This window comes from Carettochelys insculpta, chromosome 24, assembly GCF_033958435.1.
Source record: "Carettochelys insculpta isolate YL-2023 chromosome 24, ASM3395843v1, whole genome shotgun sequence".
Taxonomy (NCBI): domain Eukaryota; kingdom Metazoa; phylum Chordata; order Testudines; family Carettochelyidae; genus Carettochelys; species Carettochelys insculpta.
The window spans coordinates 6,457,104-6,472,923 of NC_134160.1; the positions used below are offsets into that span (position 1 = coordinate 6,457,104).

The following is a 15,820-nucleotide window of genomic DNA, read 5'->3' on the forward strand; positions in this document are numbered from 1 at the left end:
ACACAGTGGTATTTTGGCGGCGTCCCTGAGATGCACCATAGCCCAGGACAGAGCTAGGGAGTAGCATGGCTCAGAGACCCTTTGGATCAGTTCTACAATGCCAAGTTGGAGCCATGCTGCAGGCTGGTCCCTGAATATAGTGGGCACAGACACCTTCAGTGGAGAACCTCACCATGGGAAAACTGACACTCCAAGGCCCCAGAAGGCTAGTGCTGTCTGAAAACAAAGGAAACCAACTGCCTCCATAAATTGGCCCTTAAAGAAGCAGAATGACCTAAAGAAACTAGGGATAAAACCAATACTTTGAAGGCCTGGGACAGTGGGGTAGACACTGTCCCTTTAAGATAACTGTACTGGTAACTTCCACTGGGGAGCAGTGTTTTGTGACACATCAGAAGGACAAAGTGAGAAGGGAACTTCTCAGTCACCCTCCCACCCAACCCCCACCCCACAATGGACAGAAAGGAGAAGGGCCTACCACCATCAATGAAGGTGGGAGAAAGGGATTGAGAGCCTTGCAGAGGGCTTAGCTGAACAGGAGCATAGATCTAACAACGTTCAGAGTCCATGGGGGACAGGTATGTCCTGCCAAGGAGGTGGAAGGCAAGGGTGGATTTAAGGAGGGGGATTCAAGCAGCAAAGTCAACAGCTACAGCGGCCAGTCCCAGCCATCCTATACCATCTGAAGATATTGCCTCCCACTTGACACGGTACAGCAAAAAGTAGTAGGTGCTACTGGCAAAGGCTGATGTTTTAGTGACCACTCTACCTATACTGCACTGGGTCTTTTAAGTGACCAAGCTGGGTGGCTGGCACACGCACACAGGGGCAGTTCTCCCTTGGTCATGACCCAGGCCTGCCTAGAAAAGCCTACCAGGAAACAGCTAGGAGAAGCAAGACGTTGCCTGAGGAATTGAGGCTGACAATTCAAAGTGCTCATTGCCCAGCAGAGCGGAGAAAGGCACTGCAGACAGCAGAGTGGGGGAGGGTGAAGTGACCCCCTTGGGCACCTGCAACAGGTGGGCTGCTGTTCTGTAGCCTGGAGTCTGGGCTTCCAACTGAAAAGCTGCATCCCACGGGAGCGGAAGGACGTGCCAGGATTTCTGTAGCAGCTTCTGAGACAACAGGCCAGGTGACAGATCAGGAAGAGGCAGGGAGATGTTACTTCTCTCTAGGGAAGCCTGGCTATAGATCAAGGCCTCCAGCCTTTCCTCACAGTGGTAAGTGTAGCAATATGAAGAGGCTTCCTGTGCTGCGTCTCCAGCCTCCGGTCAGTCCCAGTTTGGATCTCCCAGAGTTAGTCTGGCAGGTGTTTGGAGTAACGAGTAAACAAGAACAATTCGCGTTGAAGAGCCTCCCAAGTCACTGTGTTGTAGGTTATAGCCACATACAAGTAGACAGTCAGCAGACCAGCATCCTGCATGTGCAGACCATGCCTGCCAGGTGTTCTAATGACTGGTTTGATCCCAGGGTCCCACCTGACCTACCTCCCACCCCCAGCTCTCAATCTGGGCAGTCAGTTTCTACCTTGCTGGTCTCTGGGACCTATTGAGAAGACATATTCCCCTGCCTAGCATCCCATGTGTATAAGTGTAGCGCCCACTACCACCACTTCCAGCATCTGAATGGGTCATGAGTTTGAGCTACCCCTAGGATTTAGCAGGATGGAACCCCTCCAGCCTGGAACCGAAAACCCCAGCACAGTTACACATGAAAGGAATAGTCGAGCTGTGATTTAATTCACATTGGATGGTGGGAATGAGCCTGCAACACACTCAGAGGAAGCAATCGTCTTATTCCCAGTCCTCCCACTCTTCATCTTCCAGCTGCAAACAGGAGAGAGACATCTGTGAGTTGGTTTAGATAACACACCAGCCATCTGCCTCTTAGCGCTTTTGGTAGTGCTGGCCACTTAGGCTTGTCTACTATCGCTTAAGTCAAAGTAACTGCTCAGGGGTGTCAAAAAGCCACCACTCCCACCTCCCGTGAGCAACACAAGTGGTGTCTACACAATGCTAAGGCGGCAAGAGACCCTCTCCTGCCAACACTACTCCATGTCAGCAAGCAGCAACCATTATGCTGACGGGAGATCACTCTTGTTCTCACAGTGCATCTTCACCATATATGCTGCACCTGCACCAATACAGTGCAGTAGTGTAGCCCAAAGTTCCCTCTGATCCCTTCCATTCACAGGCAGATTTTTTTCCAGCCACGTGCAGAATAAATTTAACACACTGAAGAATGGGTGAATGTGCACCACCAGTAGAAACAAAAAATCTAGCTGTACACGCCCCACTAATCAGATGGGTGGCATTTGACTCTCTCCTGAGCAGCTGCACAAGTGCCCAGCATACAGGGAACATTGGTGTAGTCTAGTCCTTAGTGGTCAGACAAGGCAACCAAGTCAGCGCACAGGCAGGCAGACGCAAAACGCAGTTGACTGCTCCAGCTTCAGTGCTCTGGGAAACAAGCTGCTTTCTCAGTAACCATCCTAGTAGTGTTTTTTGGTTCATCTCCCTTCGTACAGCTAGTCCTTGCAGGACTTTGTAAGAGCCCAGATCTGTGCCCAGGATGCAAAGAGCTGCAGGGCAAAGAGTTCTAGTTATTCAATTACTTGCTGGCTGCCCAGCCCAGTTTCTCCTTGTGAGAAGAGGCAAGATAGGGACAGCGGGAAAATCTGCAGCTCTCTAAATCACCTTGCGCTGTACAGCTCTGCAATCTGCAGAGAGGATGGGGGTTGTTCAGAAGCCCAGGGATTTCCCTTAGTTCCTACATGCCAGAATCACTCTCCACTCAGTTCTGTGACAGAGGGAGTTGGTAGCTGACACTGGGGGAAAGCTCCCACTGACTGTAGCGCTCATGCACAGGTGCAGTGAGAAGCCACTGAACACAACTGTGCACAGTGGATTCTGTTCCAGGAGGGACCTTCATCAATTCGCACTGTCAGATCCAATGCTCCAAGTCTCTTACCTCTCCCGACACCTCCACCTTCGAAAGAGCCAGCTGCACTTCTTCTTCTGTCATGTCCAAATCAAAGTCCTTCTCCCAGTCCTCACTTATATCTGTGCTGGAGCCTGAAACCACATGAACTGGAGGTTAAGTCTGAGGGTAAGCCCTCTAGAACAGTGGCAGACAATCTGCCATCCATCAGGGTTCTACATGTGGCCTGCAAGACATTGTTTTCCTACAAGCATTACATGTTGAACCTCGCTAATCCAAAACTCTCTTGACTGACAAACTCCATAATCCAGCAGGATTTTAGTTATCCGGACAACCACTTATAATGGGTGTGGCCCAGTTTCCCATGTCCCATAAAGTTTGTTTACAGCCACCAGTCCTGGCTGGTGTTCTGTGTTCTGTGCTGTTATTTAGCTGTAATTTACCCCTAAATGTCTTTTAAAAGCCCAGCAAGAAGTGGAAGTGTTGGTAATGTGCTAGACAATATTGACCTCTTGTGGTCCAGCAAATTCTCTCATCTGGCACCAGTCAGGTCCCCAGGGTTCAGGATGAGACGTTCAACCTGTGCTATAGTGACATGCGTGTGAACTGAGCGTGCTGATTGCTTACAACCTTGACTAGGAAATCCGTGTGCTCCCTCTACAGACAATGTGCTACTCCAGTTCAATCAGTACATGCTGCAAATCGTAGGTACACAAACCTGGTTAGCAAAACTACCTATCCTGGGAGACCATCATGTTTATGACAATCTTGCAGCCCACTGAGATGAAGGAGGGCCACTCTTGCAGCCCACTCGCTAGCCTTCGTGACTCATCGCTACTCCAGAGGGCAAAGAACAAATGCAAATCCTAGTCTTTGGCGGGATCTGATGATGCATCAAGTTTCTCAAGTATTTTACACCAAGGATCCTGGCTCTCTAGAGTAAAGCCTGTTTCATCAGCCAAGACCACTTTGGTTGGCTCCTGTCAGCTCACCGCCCCATCGTCAGGAACCCAAATTTGGGATTAGAAAAAAGGCCTCTCCCATCCTCTAGCCCCACCATTCCCCAGCAACATGTTAGTAAGAGCAGAGCAGGGCCCCTGAAGCAGCTAACGCCAGACTCCACAAAATAGACAAGGTCTCCTGGCTCAGGTGGTCTCAGAACCACGGACTTGGCACAGCCAAAGTGCACCTGCCGGCCCAAAGCAACACAGACTCCAACTCGAACTAGCCACAATATCAGCAAGACTGAGGAATGCTGAATCAAATGTGAAGGATCACGATGTAGAAGAGCACGGACAGGTCTTTGCAAACTCCCAAACTATATCAACAACGGCCGGGGTCTCCCAACAGAGCCTTTTCAAAACAAGTGTGCAATGAGGACAGGCTCTTGAGTGTTTGAGAATTTCTGACCCGTCCGTGAGATGCCAGCGGAGTTTACGAGGCAGACAAGCCAGGGTGCACAGGGGGGGAAAGTCTGCTGTGCTCCCCCTGATGGGTCCTGCCCTCAGCTCCTGCCAAGTGGAGGAGAGTAGGGAGTTGGTCTGGCTGGACCTAGACTCAGACTTCTGCTGTGTCAGGAGTTATTTCTGTCTACTGGGAGGTGAGCGCAAAGGAGAACTCTGCCCAACCCCACTCCTCCCAAACAAGAGCCACATTTTAGTCACAGAGAGTGCAACAGGTAAAAGTTGACAAGGTAGGTCATGATAACTCCAAATGCCTGTGTAGCTAAGCCCCTTTCCCCAGGCCAAGAGGGCTGCTCCCAGCTGACCAGAGGCCACATGAGTGGTGGGGGCTCCCAGGAAGGAAGACTATCACACCACCAAGTATCTGCCACCATCCTGGCATTCTGCAGCCCCAGGGATGGCAAGGAAAAGAAGATGATGTCCTAATGCAGTAAGGAGAAACCTTGACTAGTAGGCAGGGTGCATGAGTGGCCTTCCATCTTCTCAGTGGGTCACAAGATTGTTATAACCAAGACAGTCTCCTGGGATAGGGTAACTTTGTTAACTGTGCTTGTGTACCTTAAATATTCAAGACGTGCCAACTGCACCACAGTAGCGTTTTGATTGGATGCAGAGGGATCACATGGCTCTCACAGTCAATGTTGTGACAATCAGCACACACATCACTTCCTGCGCCCTTGCTTTAGAGAAGTGTCACTTTTGTAATACTGGTGGGACTAAAAGCTACACAGACAAAAACCAGCTGAAACTGGCAACCCTGGACAAAGGCAACATTAAACAAAATGACTTGTAGGCCAAACATAGAACCCCAGTGAGCTGCAGGTTATCTATCACTGCCCTGCTGTGTCGTGTTGAGATGCTCAGCTTTCATCTAATTTAACTCTGTTCCGCAGTCATAAACCCACAAACATTCCAAGCCTTCCCAGGCTCTGCTGCCTGGAGCTCAGAGGCATTTCCAGTGGCATCAGTACCTTCAGGGCCAGGCCAACATAGGCAGGGGACATGCAGCTCACTGCAACGTGGTATATGTACCCCAGGCCTGTGTTTGGCTTGGTGAGATCTCCAAGGTTAAGCATTTGATGGTGGAATCTCACCATCACTAACTGCTGGCAACTCAGATCCTGCACTCTGGCTTTTTAGAGCTTCAAAGAGATAAGCAAAGAGTTCAGGCTTTTGGCTTGAGATGAATAAACCCCAGCTCCGTCCCTGTCCCAGGCCACCAAGAACACAGACGCTCAGTAACTTGAGATGCAAAGCTAGATGCCCCCAAGTGATGAAATTGCATATTATTGATTCTAACCACCCCACACCACACTGAAGGATCAGCTCCAGCGCACCCATCTCCCTGCAGTCAGGACAAAGACAGGATCTGCACCACCTCTGCCCACCCCCTTGACCGGTAAGCTCTGGACAGCGAGCTGGGAACGTTTCATTCAGAACCAAAGCAGAAACCATTTACTTGGCTGGTCTAGAACTTGCCCCACTGCAGCATCTGTTTGGCTATGTTAGCAAAACACTGCCAATAAACAGTCAGAGACAGCTCCCCTGCTCTGTAAACGGCTCTACAGCTCAGGCTTTCATCCAAAAACTACAGCTCAAGGCTATTTAGGCTGAACCCAGGACACAGAAGAAAATAGTACATCCATTATGAATCGGGTACCGTTCCTTGGAGGGCTTCATTTCCCGGGGGTGCCAACGGCAGATACCCACCTTTCTTTCCGTTGTTGGAGGGAGTGGATTTCCCACTGTCTGAGTTCAGCTCAAAGACTCGTAAATCTGTCAGCCCATCCCCTTTCAGAGTCTCTTGCTGGCTCCTGGGCTTGCTCTCTGCCTGCTCCTTGAGCCCAGCAGAGCCCCGTGGCTCTGAAGACATTGCCAGATGAGCAGCTGGAGGAGGCTGTGAAGATGCTGCTGGATTTGGCTGGGAGACCTGCTCTTCCGAAGTAGCTTCCATTAGCCTTTGGGAGAGGTCCCTGGTCCCAGACAGCTGTGCTCCAGTCTGTAACTGCACATCAGGCACAGAGGCAGGGTTTGCAATCTGAGTCACAAGGGACACACTCTCACTGCTCTCAGATGGGGACACCTGGGCTGGGACTGTAGCAAGACCAGACAAGCTTTCCTCTGCTGGCTCTTTTAGGCTGGGGATGGGACCTTCCTCCTGGGTCAGGGGAGCAGCTGCTGATGCAGGGACAGATGTGGTTTGATTTTCCTCTTCTGGAGATTTCAAATTCACACACGGTAGGGGCGACATCCCCAAAAATTCCTCTGTGGGGGAGAGCGGCAAAGGATTTCAGCACCTCTATCAAGAATAACTAGGCAGAAAATGACTGCTGAAAGGGGGACCTGCCTTCCCAACCACAGGCCTCAGAGCCTTCAGCCACTGCTGGGAGCAGCACCAGCATAACAGTCTGACGAGTCCCGTTGCCCTGCCCACTCTGGGGCTAAGCCCAGTGAAGCTTCCAGTCCAGACAGCACTCAAGAGCAGCAGGCCCAGACTGATGCTGACACACACTGGAGTGAGGCCTGAATTCCCAGCTTTGTTCCAAAGGTTTCGGTGGGATGCCTGGGCATGTCAGTTCATCTCTCTCTGCCCTGGCTTCCTGAGCTGTAACATGGGGGTGCTGCTCTTTGTGTGAGGATCACACCAGCCAAGTGTGGAGGCGCTCAAACTGCTGTGAGAGGAACTGCACCCCAGCACTGTAACCAGGATTTCCTCCAACCCTGTTCAGAGCAGATTGAGACAGCACAGCAGGCCAGGAGCCATCACCTCAGCCACGCTAGGGCTCCCACCGGCCTTTGCATGGCACAGGTGATAGCCCACAGCTGCTATTTTGGACCACAAAGTCAAATAGACACACAACCCATGTGGGGTGTTGCAGCTGGATTGTGGAGCTGGTTTCATGACAACTAGCAGGAACCATTCTACAGTACCTCTCCTCCTTCCAAATTCACCACAGCTCTCAGGAGTTCTCATTCTGCTTCTCCACCAACCAACTTACCCTCTTCCTCTTCCCAGCCTGGCTCCTCGCAATGCACGCTCTGCTCTGCCCTTTGCTTCAGTGCTTCCCTTCGAACCTCCTCCTGGGGGGGAATTTACAGCTGCAGTCAGGAGCTGCTCCCACACCATCTACTCCCAGATCCCATCCTTGGTGTGCAAAGCTCCAACCCCTGCAAGTTCCCTACAGCACTGTCACTGATGGCAGGGGCTTGGGGAAGGGAGCCTAGTTTTCTGCTGGTGTTCAGGGGTTAGCAAATATTTCCAGATCAGAGTGTGCATATTGAGTAACAGCTCCTTTGCACAGCCCCTCACCACACAGCACCCTCCACACTGGCCTCCCTGCAGGAGATACCTCCCACCTGCCTGAACCCACCTGCTCCAGGTGATGGACTTTATAGAAGTAGCGCTGCCAGAATTCCGAATGAGAAACAGCCACTGGCACCTGGGACCAATGGAAGGAAGGGAGAGAGGGGAGGATTTAGTGAGAAAGGCCTGTGGGTACACCAGTCTCTGACCTCAGTCTCCTGAGGGTTCCTCTGCCTTCTTGGCCATGCCTGATGCTGCAAACCCACTAACCATCTGGCAGAGAACAACTCCGTGGGGCTCCCACTGGAACTCATGGACTGATGATGATTCCACACTAGAGGGGTGACTAGCAGGGAGACCTTCCACTTACAACAGGCCATAGGCACCAACTTAACACTCCCACACTTTGGAGGAAACATCAGGGAAACCCATTTCCCACCCTTGACCATTGCTCCCACCCACATGTCCTTGCTCAAAACATCCCATCTCCCTGAGTACGGCACTGCTCAAAATCTCTTCCTAGGTCACAGGGGCACCACCCAGGGCCACATCAGGCAAGAGCTATCAATTCACCATCATCACTAACTGCTTGCTCCCCTTGCACTAACCATCAGGGCAGTTTAACCAATTGTGCAGGGAATAGAACCCAGATTTGCAATTGCCTGCTCTAACTTCCCACTGCACATTCAACCTGCCCCTCACTTCTCCACTCTGCCCGTACTCCTCCACCTCCAACCACTTCTAAGATGGACTGCACCCTACATAAGTGACCTGCATTTTCAGAATGCACAGGGCTTGCTGTCAAATATCTGCTGGAGACTCACGACGTAAGAAGTCACAGAGGCTGGAAGACGCTTATACAGATGCCAGATAGCTCCAGAGCAGTGGATAATAATTGACTCTGGACCTGCAGTGCTGCAGTCCACAAGTAGAGCAGAAGAGCCCAGATGAGGTAGTTGGCAGCAGACGAGCACTGGCCACCCTGCTTGGCTAATGCAGATTCTGGAGCCAAGGAATAGTTTCCTATTCACATCTCTCTTGCCTCCCACATGCTAGATACTTCAGGCAAGTCTGAGCCTGCCCAACCATGACAGTGCCGGAGGCTGGCAGCACCTCACCATCTTGGTGTAGAGAGCCCGGATGGAGGGGCTAGTCACTAGCAGCTCCGAGATCTGCCCCTTCTTCTCCTCTAGGTTAAACTGCGAGAGCCAGGTCTCAAAGAGTTCAGCTGGGCCTGCACAGGGGAAGCAGAGAGAGATCCTTGAAACAAAAAAGGCAGGAACAGAAATGCAGAGCATTAAGGTGAAACATGTGATTTGGTGCAAACAGATGCTGTTGGAGTGAAGAGGTCAGGCTAAAACAGCGTGGAACATCACAGAAGCTACCACCTGAATACAGTATCAGAAAGCACACTTCACTGGCTAGGAAGCCTGAGGGGCACGCTCATGGAGAAACACTGATGGAATCCACAGCCAGCCTCCGCCCACAAGAGGGAGGGTCGCAGCAAGGAAGGAGGAGAAAGAGAGAAGCTAGAATTGCCCTTGACAACATCCCATTAAAACTGCACATCAGTCTGGGCACATGGGGGTTCAGGGTGAGCGGGGTCGGGGGAGATAGGGAGGTTGAATGAATGCCTACTCGCTCCCTACCCAACCCCAGACACACCTGCCTGTGACTTTCCTGGAACGGAGGCTCATCATTAACTCTTTGGTAAACTGCCAATGCCACGTGCTGGATTCCCAGCTGTCAAACTCCAGAACAGCCTGATCAGATAGCAACTCTGCAGACTTCCCACCCAGCACTCTGCATGGAGCCTCAGCCACATCTAGACAGAATCAACTCAGAGGCTGCGAAGTTAATTCAGATGCCACAGCCTCTCTGCCAACCAGCAGACTACAGAGCTGCCAGGGTGGCAGTCGGTCATGGAGGCACTCATCTACTGGGAACCCAACCTTGAGATGTACCAACCACCACCTCAAGCTCTCCCCTCCCCCCGGCCCTCATCTTACCATCCGGTTCATTGCAATAGGTTGCTGGGTCCGACTGCAGGGTGTAGAGACGAGCCTGCAAGAAAGCATACACCCGGGAAGTGACAGCCATTAGCGTGAGGATCAGCCACTGAGCCCAGTGATGAAGGGATGTGAGTCTCACACATCCCTGGTGGGAGTAGAGGCATTTCCCCCCCCACAGTAGGCAGAGAGGGGTGTCTGACACGCACCTTGGTGCTGTCGTATGGTTCCGTAGTACCAGAGGGTGTTGCCATCAGCGTTATGACATCACAGTCGATGGTCTTATCTGGAGAAGGAGCGAATGTGTCTGAGATGACGCCCAGAAAGTCTGCAAGTCCTTTCTTCACCTTCTCGGTTGTGCCTGAGGAGCCTTCTGTCTTCTCAAAGAGAAAGACAAAGGAATAATTTAAACAATGGTGCCTGAACGAGAGAGCCCCTTGTGGTCTTTTCCAGCAGTCAGGGTCCCTTCCAAGAGAGGGACAATTCTCTCCTTAAGGGGTGGTAGTGAAGCAACTGTGCAGTTCAGTCGGGCTTGCAATGAGGCGGGGGTGGCAGTCACTAGCCTAGGTTGGTGGTGGGCAGCTAGGCAGGGTGATGACAACAGGCTGGCAGGGAACAAGTCTGAGCTGTGGGGGACAGGTAGGAGTGGCTGGCTTGGGGAGAGAACAGGGAGCTGTGCTGTCATGGTAACACTGTGAATGGCGAAGATCTCCTGTGAGGTCTAGGAAAGTGGAATCTATCACCCGGCTTTTTCTGACACTGAGGCAGGACTTCCTGCGCCTTACCTACTGCCGCAGGGGGCAGATGGGGAAGCTGATTCCAAGCCTCACAACAGCAAACAAATGGAGGACCAAAGAGGACAAGGGAAGACATAGTTCCATCCAGCATCCTAGTAGGAAATGTGAATCCACCTGGATACCCCCCCTTTCTCCCATCCCAAACAGACACAGTCCCATGCTCAGCGAATAACTTCCCCCACCCCAAGCAGACAGAGATTATCTGCAGGGACTCTCCTTGTAACTCTGCCACCACTGTGCAGAAACCAGGCCTGGAACTCCAAAGGGCCTCCTGGCCATGAAAGCCGTAAGTGGCAAGCAGGAAGCTGGCCCTTCTGTGAGTTATAGCACCCACCTGCCTCAACTCATCTTGGTAGCTGTGAACAGGGCACTGACATGAAACAGTCCTGGCAGCAAGAGCAAGGGAGCCACTTAGGGTCATCACAGACACCTTGTATTTGAACTCCCATCCCCACTGCAAAGTTCAAGAGTAACCTGAATTCAGGCCTTTGAGCTCATGCTCTAAAACGCCGTTTCCTGAAAGGGTTAAACTCCATAGTGCCAGAACTCCCTGGGCGACCACCAGCCCCACTCTCTTTTAGGAGAGAGGGAAGCAGAATTGTGGCTCGCCTGTTCTTACTTACAACCAGTTTATCCTTGACCACGCTGGCCGTAGCAGCAATCGTACATGCTGTGTCATGCTGCACCACCTGGGTGAACTCAGTCAGGTCCCGCTTCATGAACTCCAATGCTTCTGTGGACTACAAGACAGAGAGACATAAAGTACTTTGACCCTGGATTCGCACACAAGTCAGTCTTCACCCTAGGAATATCTCAGACATTACAAACCCTGATGCAAAAGAGGCCTCTAGCCAAAGGGACTATTCTGTACGTGGAGATGACAGAGTTCTGGAAGGTGAACCCTGTCACCACCACAGAAACAGCCACCTTTACAACGAAGCTGAGAACCACAATTATCCTCAGCCCACAGTACAGCACGTTCCTTTCCATGCCAATGCAAACAAAAAAAGTCTTATTTAAAAAACCCCATTTTAACGCTGGCAATTCGGTAAAAATCCGGTTTCTTAGCAGTGCAGTAAAAAACAAACAGAACATGAGGAATCATTAAAAAGAGATAGTCTCCATGGTACATCCACATCTTGAATACTACATACAAATGTGGCCTGCCTCATCACAAAAAACGGTATCTTGGCATTGAAAAAAGTGCAGGAAAGGGCAACAAAATTTACAGGGGTTTTGGAATGCCTGCTATATGAGGAGAGATTAAAAAGACTGGGACTTTTCATCTTAGGAAAGAGAAGACTAAGGAGGGATATGATAGAGATCTATAAAATTATGACTAGCGTGGAGAAAGTAAATAAAAAAAAGCTATTTACTTGTTCCCAAAACACAAGAACTGGGGCATCACCAAATGAAATGAATAGATAGCAGGTTTAAAAACAAACAAAAGGAAGTGTTCCTTCACACAACACCCAGTCAAACTGTGGAATTCCTTGCCAGAGAATCTTGTGCAGACCAGGACTTTTAACAAGGTTGAAAGTCAAATAAATTCATAGAAGACAGGTTCAGCCATGGCGATTTGCCAGACTGGGCTGGGATGGTGTCCTTAGCCTCTGTTTGTCAGAATCTGGGACTGGGTGTCAGGGAGGGATCACTTGATGGTTGCCTGTTCTGTTCATTCCCTCTGGGACACCTGGCATTAGCCTCAGTTGGAAGACAGGACACTGGGCTAGATGGACCTTTAGTCTGGCCGAGTACGGCCATTCTTATGTTGTCACAGGCACACCTACAGTGCCTTAATCTCATGTTCTGACTGTTTAGGAGTGGTACCAGCCGTAGTGCCAACAGAACCGTAACAAAAGCTGACACAAGCACACAGATCTACAAGATCCCGTTTTGCTATGTCAAAAGTTCTGATTTTTGTTTAAACATACTTTCTTGGCTCCTTTATTATTGTTTCAATAGCCTTTGAATTAAAGTTGCAATTATGTGGATGAGTCACAAGTTGCCTAGTTTCAACCTCGCTGTAGCTAAACTTCTCAGTCTCATGCCTTGTACGTTGCTACGGGGCCAATATGCTCGGCGCATTCTCTCTGCTTCCAGAACAAGAGGCTTTTCAAAGTGCAGATCTACAACTACAGTCTAGCTCAAGCTTTCTAGTTGCATTTGACAGATTATATACGAAGACAGGGCTTCCGTTTGGATGAGACGACTTTCCGGTAAACAGATTTCCCCAAGCATAATACTAACACAGAAATGATGAACTAAACCATTATTGGAACAACATTTTATATTTACGTATGGCAACAGACCCCCAAGTCCTCTTATAAGAAACACAGCCTGCTACAGGGAGGACAGCAGCAATAGATTAATACGGGGTAAATCACCCAACACCATTGAGAAGGGAAATTCTGGCTAAGATCCTGGTTCAATGACTCCTTTCAGGTTAAGTGCCACTACATAATTCATATTTTCGCAGAGCAGCAACGCTCTCTGCTATCAAGGGCTCAACCACAATTTCACATCTTGCTTAAGTTTATACTAATCATAAACTAGTTTGCCTCATGAGGCACCATGGATAGCTTTCCGCATGAGGGATTATCTGCACTGCACTACTGCTGCATTCCAGAAGATAATACCAACATCATGGCTCATGCCCAGTGTACTTCAAATACCAGGCTACAATCCATGGAGGAAAAGAGGCATTCACACAGTTACTCAGCCTCATGTTGGTGGGAATAGGTTACTTTAAAAAAAAAACTTTTAGGAATCAGGATGGATTTCTAGAGGGAAGATGATTAAATAGCAGAACAGAAAACACCCAAAGAGAAGCTCCTTACTGGGCTTGGTTTGGTCAGGTTACAGAAGAACCCACAAGATGAGTGAAAAATCCAAGTAAATTATTGTGTTTTATGATGGGAAAATGCAAGATTTACTTCAACAATAGGATGTCCTGTTCCTTACAAGCACCATCCTCCTACCTTCTCTTTAACAGTCTGGTAGCTTTGCTGCAACCAGCTTCTCCACCAGCCTCCATCTTCCCTGTTACAAGACAAACATACAAAGCTGAAATTATCAGAGAGGTAGCAGAGTTAGTCTCTATCTTCAAAAACAACAAGAAGTCTTGTGGCATCTTACAGACTAGCAGATATTTCGGAACATAAACGTTCATGGGCAAAAACCCACTTTGTTAGATGCATCTGACAAAGCTGGTCTTTCCCCACAAAAGCTTATGCTCCAAAAATACCTGTTAGTCTGTAAGGTGCAACAGAACTTCTTGTTATTTTTAAAACTGAAATTGTGATTTTTGTGTTATAAACTCACATCAGGGAGTCCATGAAAACATAACACACACACACACACACGTGCAAGAGCTACAGCCATGGTTTCTCTCAATTCAAACACTTTAGACCTTCATAGAACCTAACTCTCCCCACCAGCAACTCTCCTATCAAATAATTCAAAAGAGCTGTAATTAAATGAAAACTACCCCTGCAGCCTTTCCAACCCACACATCGCAGCCCTGGGCTGTGGCACAGGACCCACAGTGTAAACCCAGCCTCCTCAGGAGATTTGTGGAGTAAACCCAATCCCAAAATGAAGCAGAGAAATTAGAGGGGTCAGTCCTGCTTAGTTTAATCATCTCAGGGAGAGTCAAAGTGGGAGAAATGCAGGTTTGGTTGACTTTTCAACTATCAGATTTTAATCAGTCCATGTTTCTAAGCCTCTCCTTGCCCAGCCTTAAGAAACAACCCACATTACAAGATACATTCGCCATCTCGCCCATGGTTTCTGCCACACCATACAACCCTTTCTTCTGTACAGCCAAACTCCCTCCTACCCTCACTCCCACTCAGACAGACCACTTCCTACCCCCAACAAACCAGAACCCGGCCCACTCCGCTCTGTGCCCCCATCCCATCAGCATCCTTCCCATCCCCCACGTCCTCCACCCCTGCCAGCACCAATCTTACCACTGCCAGGCCAGCCCCGTCCCATTCCCTCCGCCTATTCCTCCCTACCCCACAGCCCCCTTCCCACCCCGCCCCCCCCTCACGCCCTTCCCGCCCCGCCCCCACCCTACTCTACCCTCCCGCACGAGGGCGCCCCCTCGCATCCCGGCCCACCGCCGCTGAGGGACCACCCCCTCCCCCGCTCTGAGCTACTCTCACCCGTCCGCCATTTTGGCCGCTTGACGTCACCAATATTTACTGACCTTTGACGCCAGAAGCCCCGCCTACCGGGCGGGCTACGTTTAGCCACTGTCCGAAGGGGGCGGGGACGAACGTGGAGGTGATGTCACATCCGGCTGCGCGGAGTTGGGTGAGCGAGTCTCGGATCCCCCGGGGTTGGTGCATGTGCAGCACGTGGGTCCGGAGGTCCCCCGGCGGCTCCGTCAGCGCAGCCCCTGCTGCGGGGTAGGGGACACGGGGTAAGTGCCCGGGGCTGGGCGCTCCGGCCACCAGCGCAGCCGAGGCTCTGGACGCTGTGGGCGGCTGAGCGGGTGGAGGGGCGGCCTGCCTTAAGCCCTGCCCCTTCGCCCCTCTCCCGCCGCGCCTTCTGGGGGCAGCCAAACCGCTCCCCTCCCACCTTGTCCCTGGGTCAGTAGCAGCAGCATCAACCGCCATGGGCTCACTGCCCGTGGGTGTCCGATGCCTCCCTCACTGCTTCCTTCTGTTTCCCTGTCCAGTGCAGTGAGGGTTAGTTTCTGTAGACTAGCTCCGCACCCGTCTACTACATCATCTCCCCGTTCTCTGCGGGGCCTGCCCCTCCTATTCGAAGCGTCCATGATGCCGAGTACCAGGGTCTTGACTTTTCGTTCGTCGTTCAGTCTGCACATATGACCAAAGAGTTCTAACTTGTGTTGTGCAACCTTCTGCGGTACCTTCTCGTTCAGCTGTATCTTCCTATATAATTCCTCGTCGGTGACCTGCATGCATCCTATTCTCAGGATCTTTCCATAACAACTCCTCTCAAATGCCAATATCCTGGTCTTCGCATCTTTGGTTATCACCCTTGTCTCACATCTGCACAACATGCTGTTGAATGTTTTCAAGACACTCAACTTCATTCCTAAGCTAATTGCTTTGTATTCCAGATCTTATCCATCGCCTTCAAACTCACTCTTGCTTTTTCTGTTCTAGTTGCTATTTCTTTCTTACAGTCTAGATCATACATCATGTTGCTCCCCCGATAGTCACTTTCTAGCTGCCACTGGTTACAGAAAGTGGTGAGCCCTGACCAGGCAGCTGATTACTTATCACCCATAGGCCCTTCATGTGCTTCACCTCTGGCTGTCCTCTCCCA

At 50.6% G+C, this 15,820-nt stretch overlaps 1 protein-coding gene across 5 annotated transcripts; it reads right to left on the reverse strand.

Annotated features, from left to right (window-relative positions):
• Positions 1-1,718: 1,718 nt before the first annotated feature.
• On the reverse strand, positions 1,719-14,752 carry BSDC1 (BSD domain containing 1). 5 transcript variants are annotated; one of them, XM_074976146.1, is made up of 11 exons: positions 14,730-14,752; positions 13,495-13,555; positions 11,137-11,253; positions 9,926-10,096; positions 9,717-9,771; positions 8,826-8,941; positions 7,775-7,843; positions 7,403-7,484; positions 6,114-6,668; positions 2,971-3,074; positions 1,719-1,826 (listed from the first exon to the last, which is right to left on the reverse strand). In XM_074976146.1, exons 3-11 carry the CDS (start codon positions 11,230-11,232, stop codon positions 1,794-1,796), a joined length of 1,281 nt encoding a protein of 426 aa, XP_074832247.1. In that variant the 5' UTR covers positions 11,233-11,253; positions 13,495-13,555; positions 14,730-14,752; the 3' UTR covers positions 1,719-1,793. The 5 variants fall into 5 exon arrangements, with proteins under 5 accessions (XP_074832247.1, XP_074832246.1, XP_074832245.1 ...); XM_074976145.1 differs by lacking the exon at positions 14,730-14,752 and adding an exon at positions 14,686-14,709 and having other exon boundaries at positions 9,926-10,093; XM_074976144.1 differs by lacking the exon at positions 14,730-14,752 and adding an exon at positions 14,686-14,709.
• Positions 14,753-15,820: the final 1,068 nt, after the last annotated feature.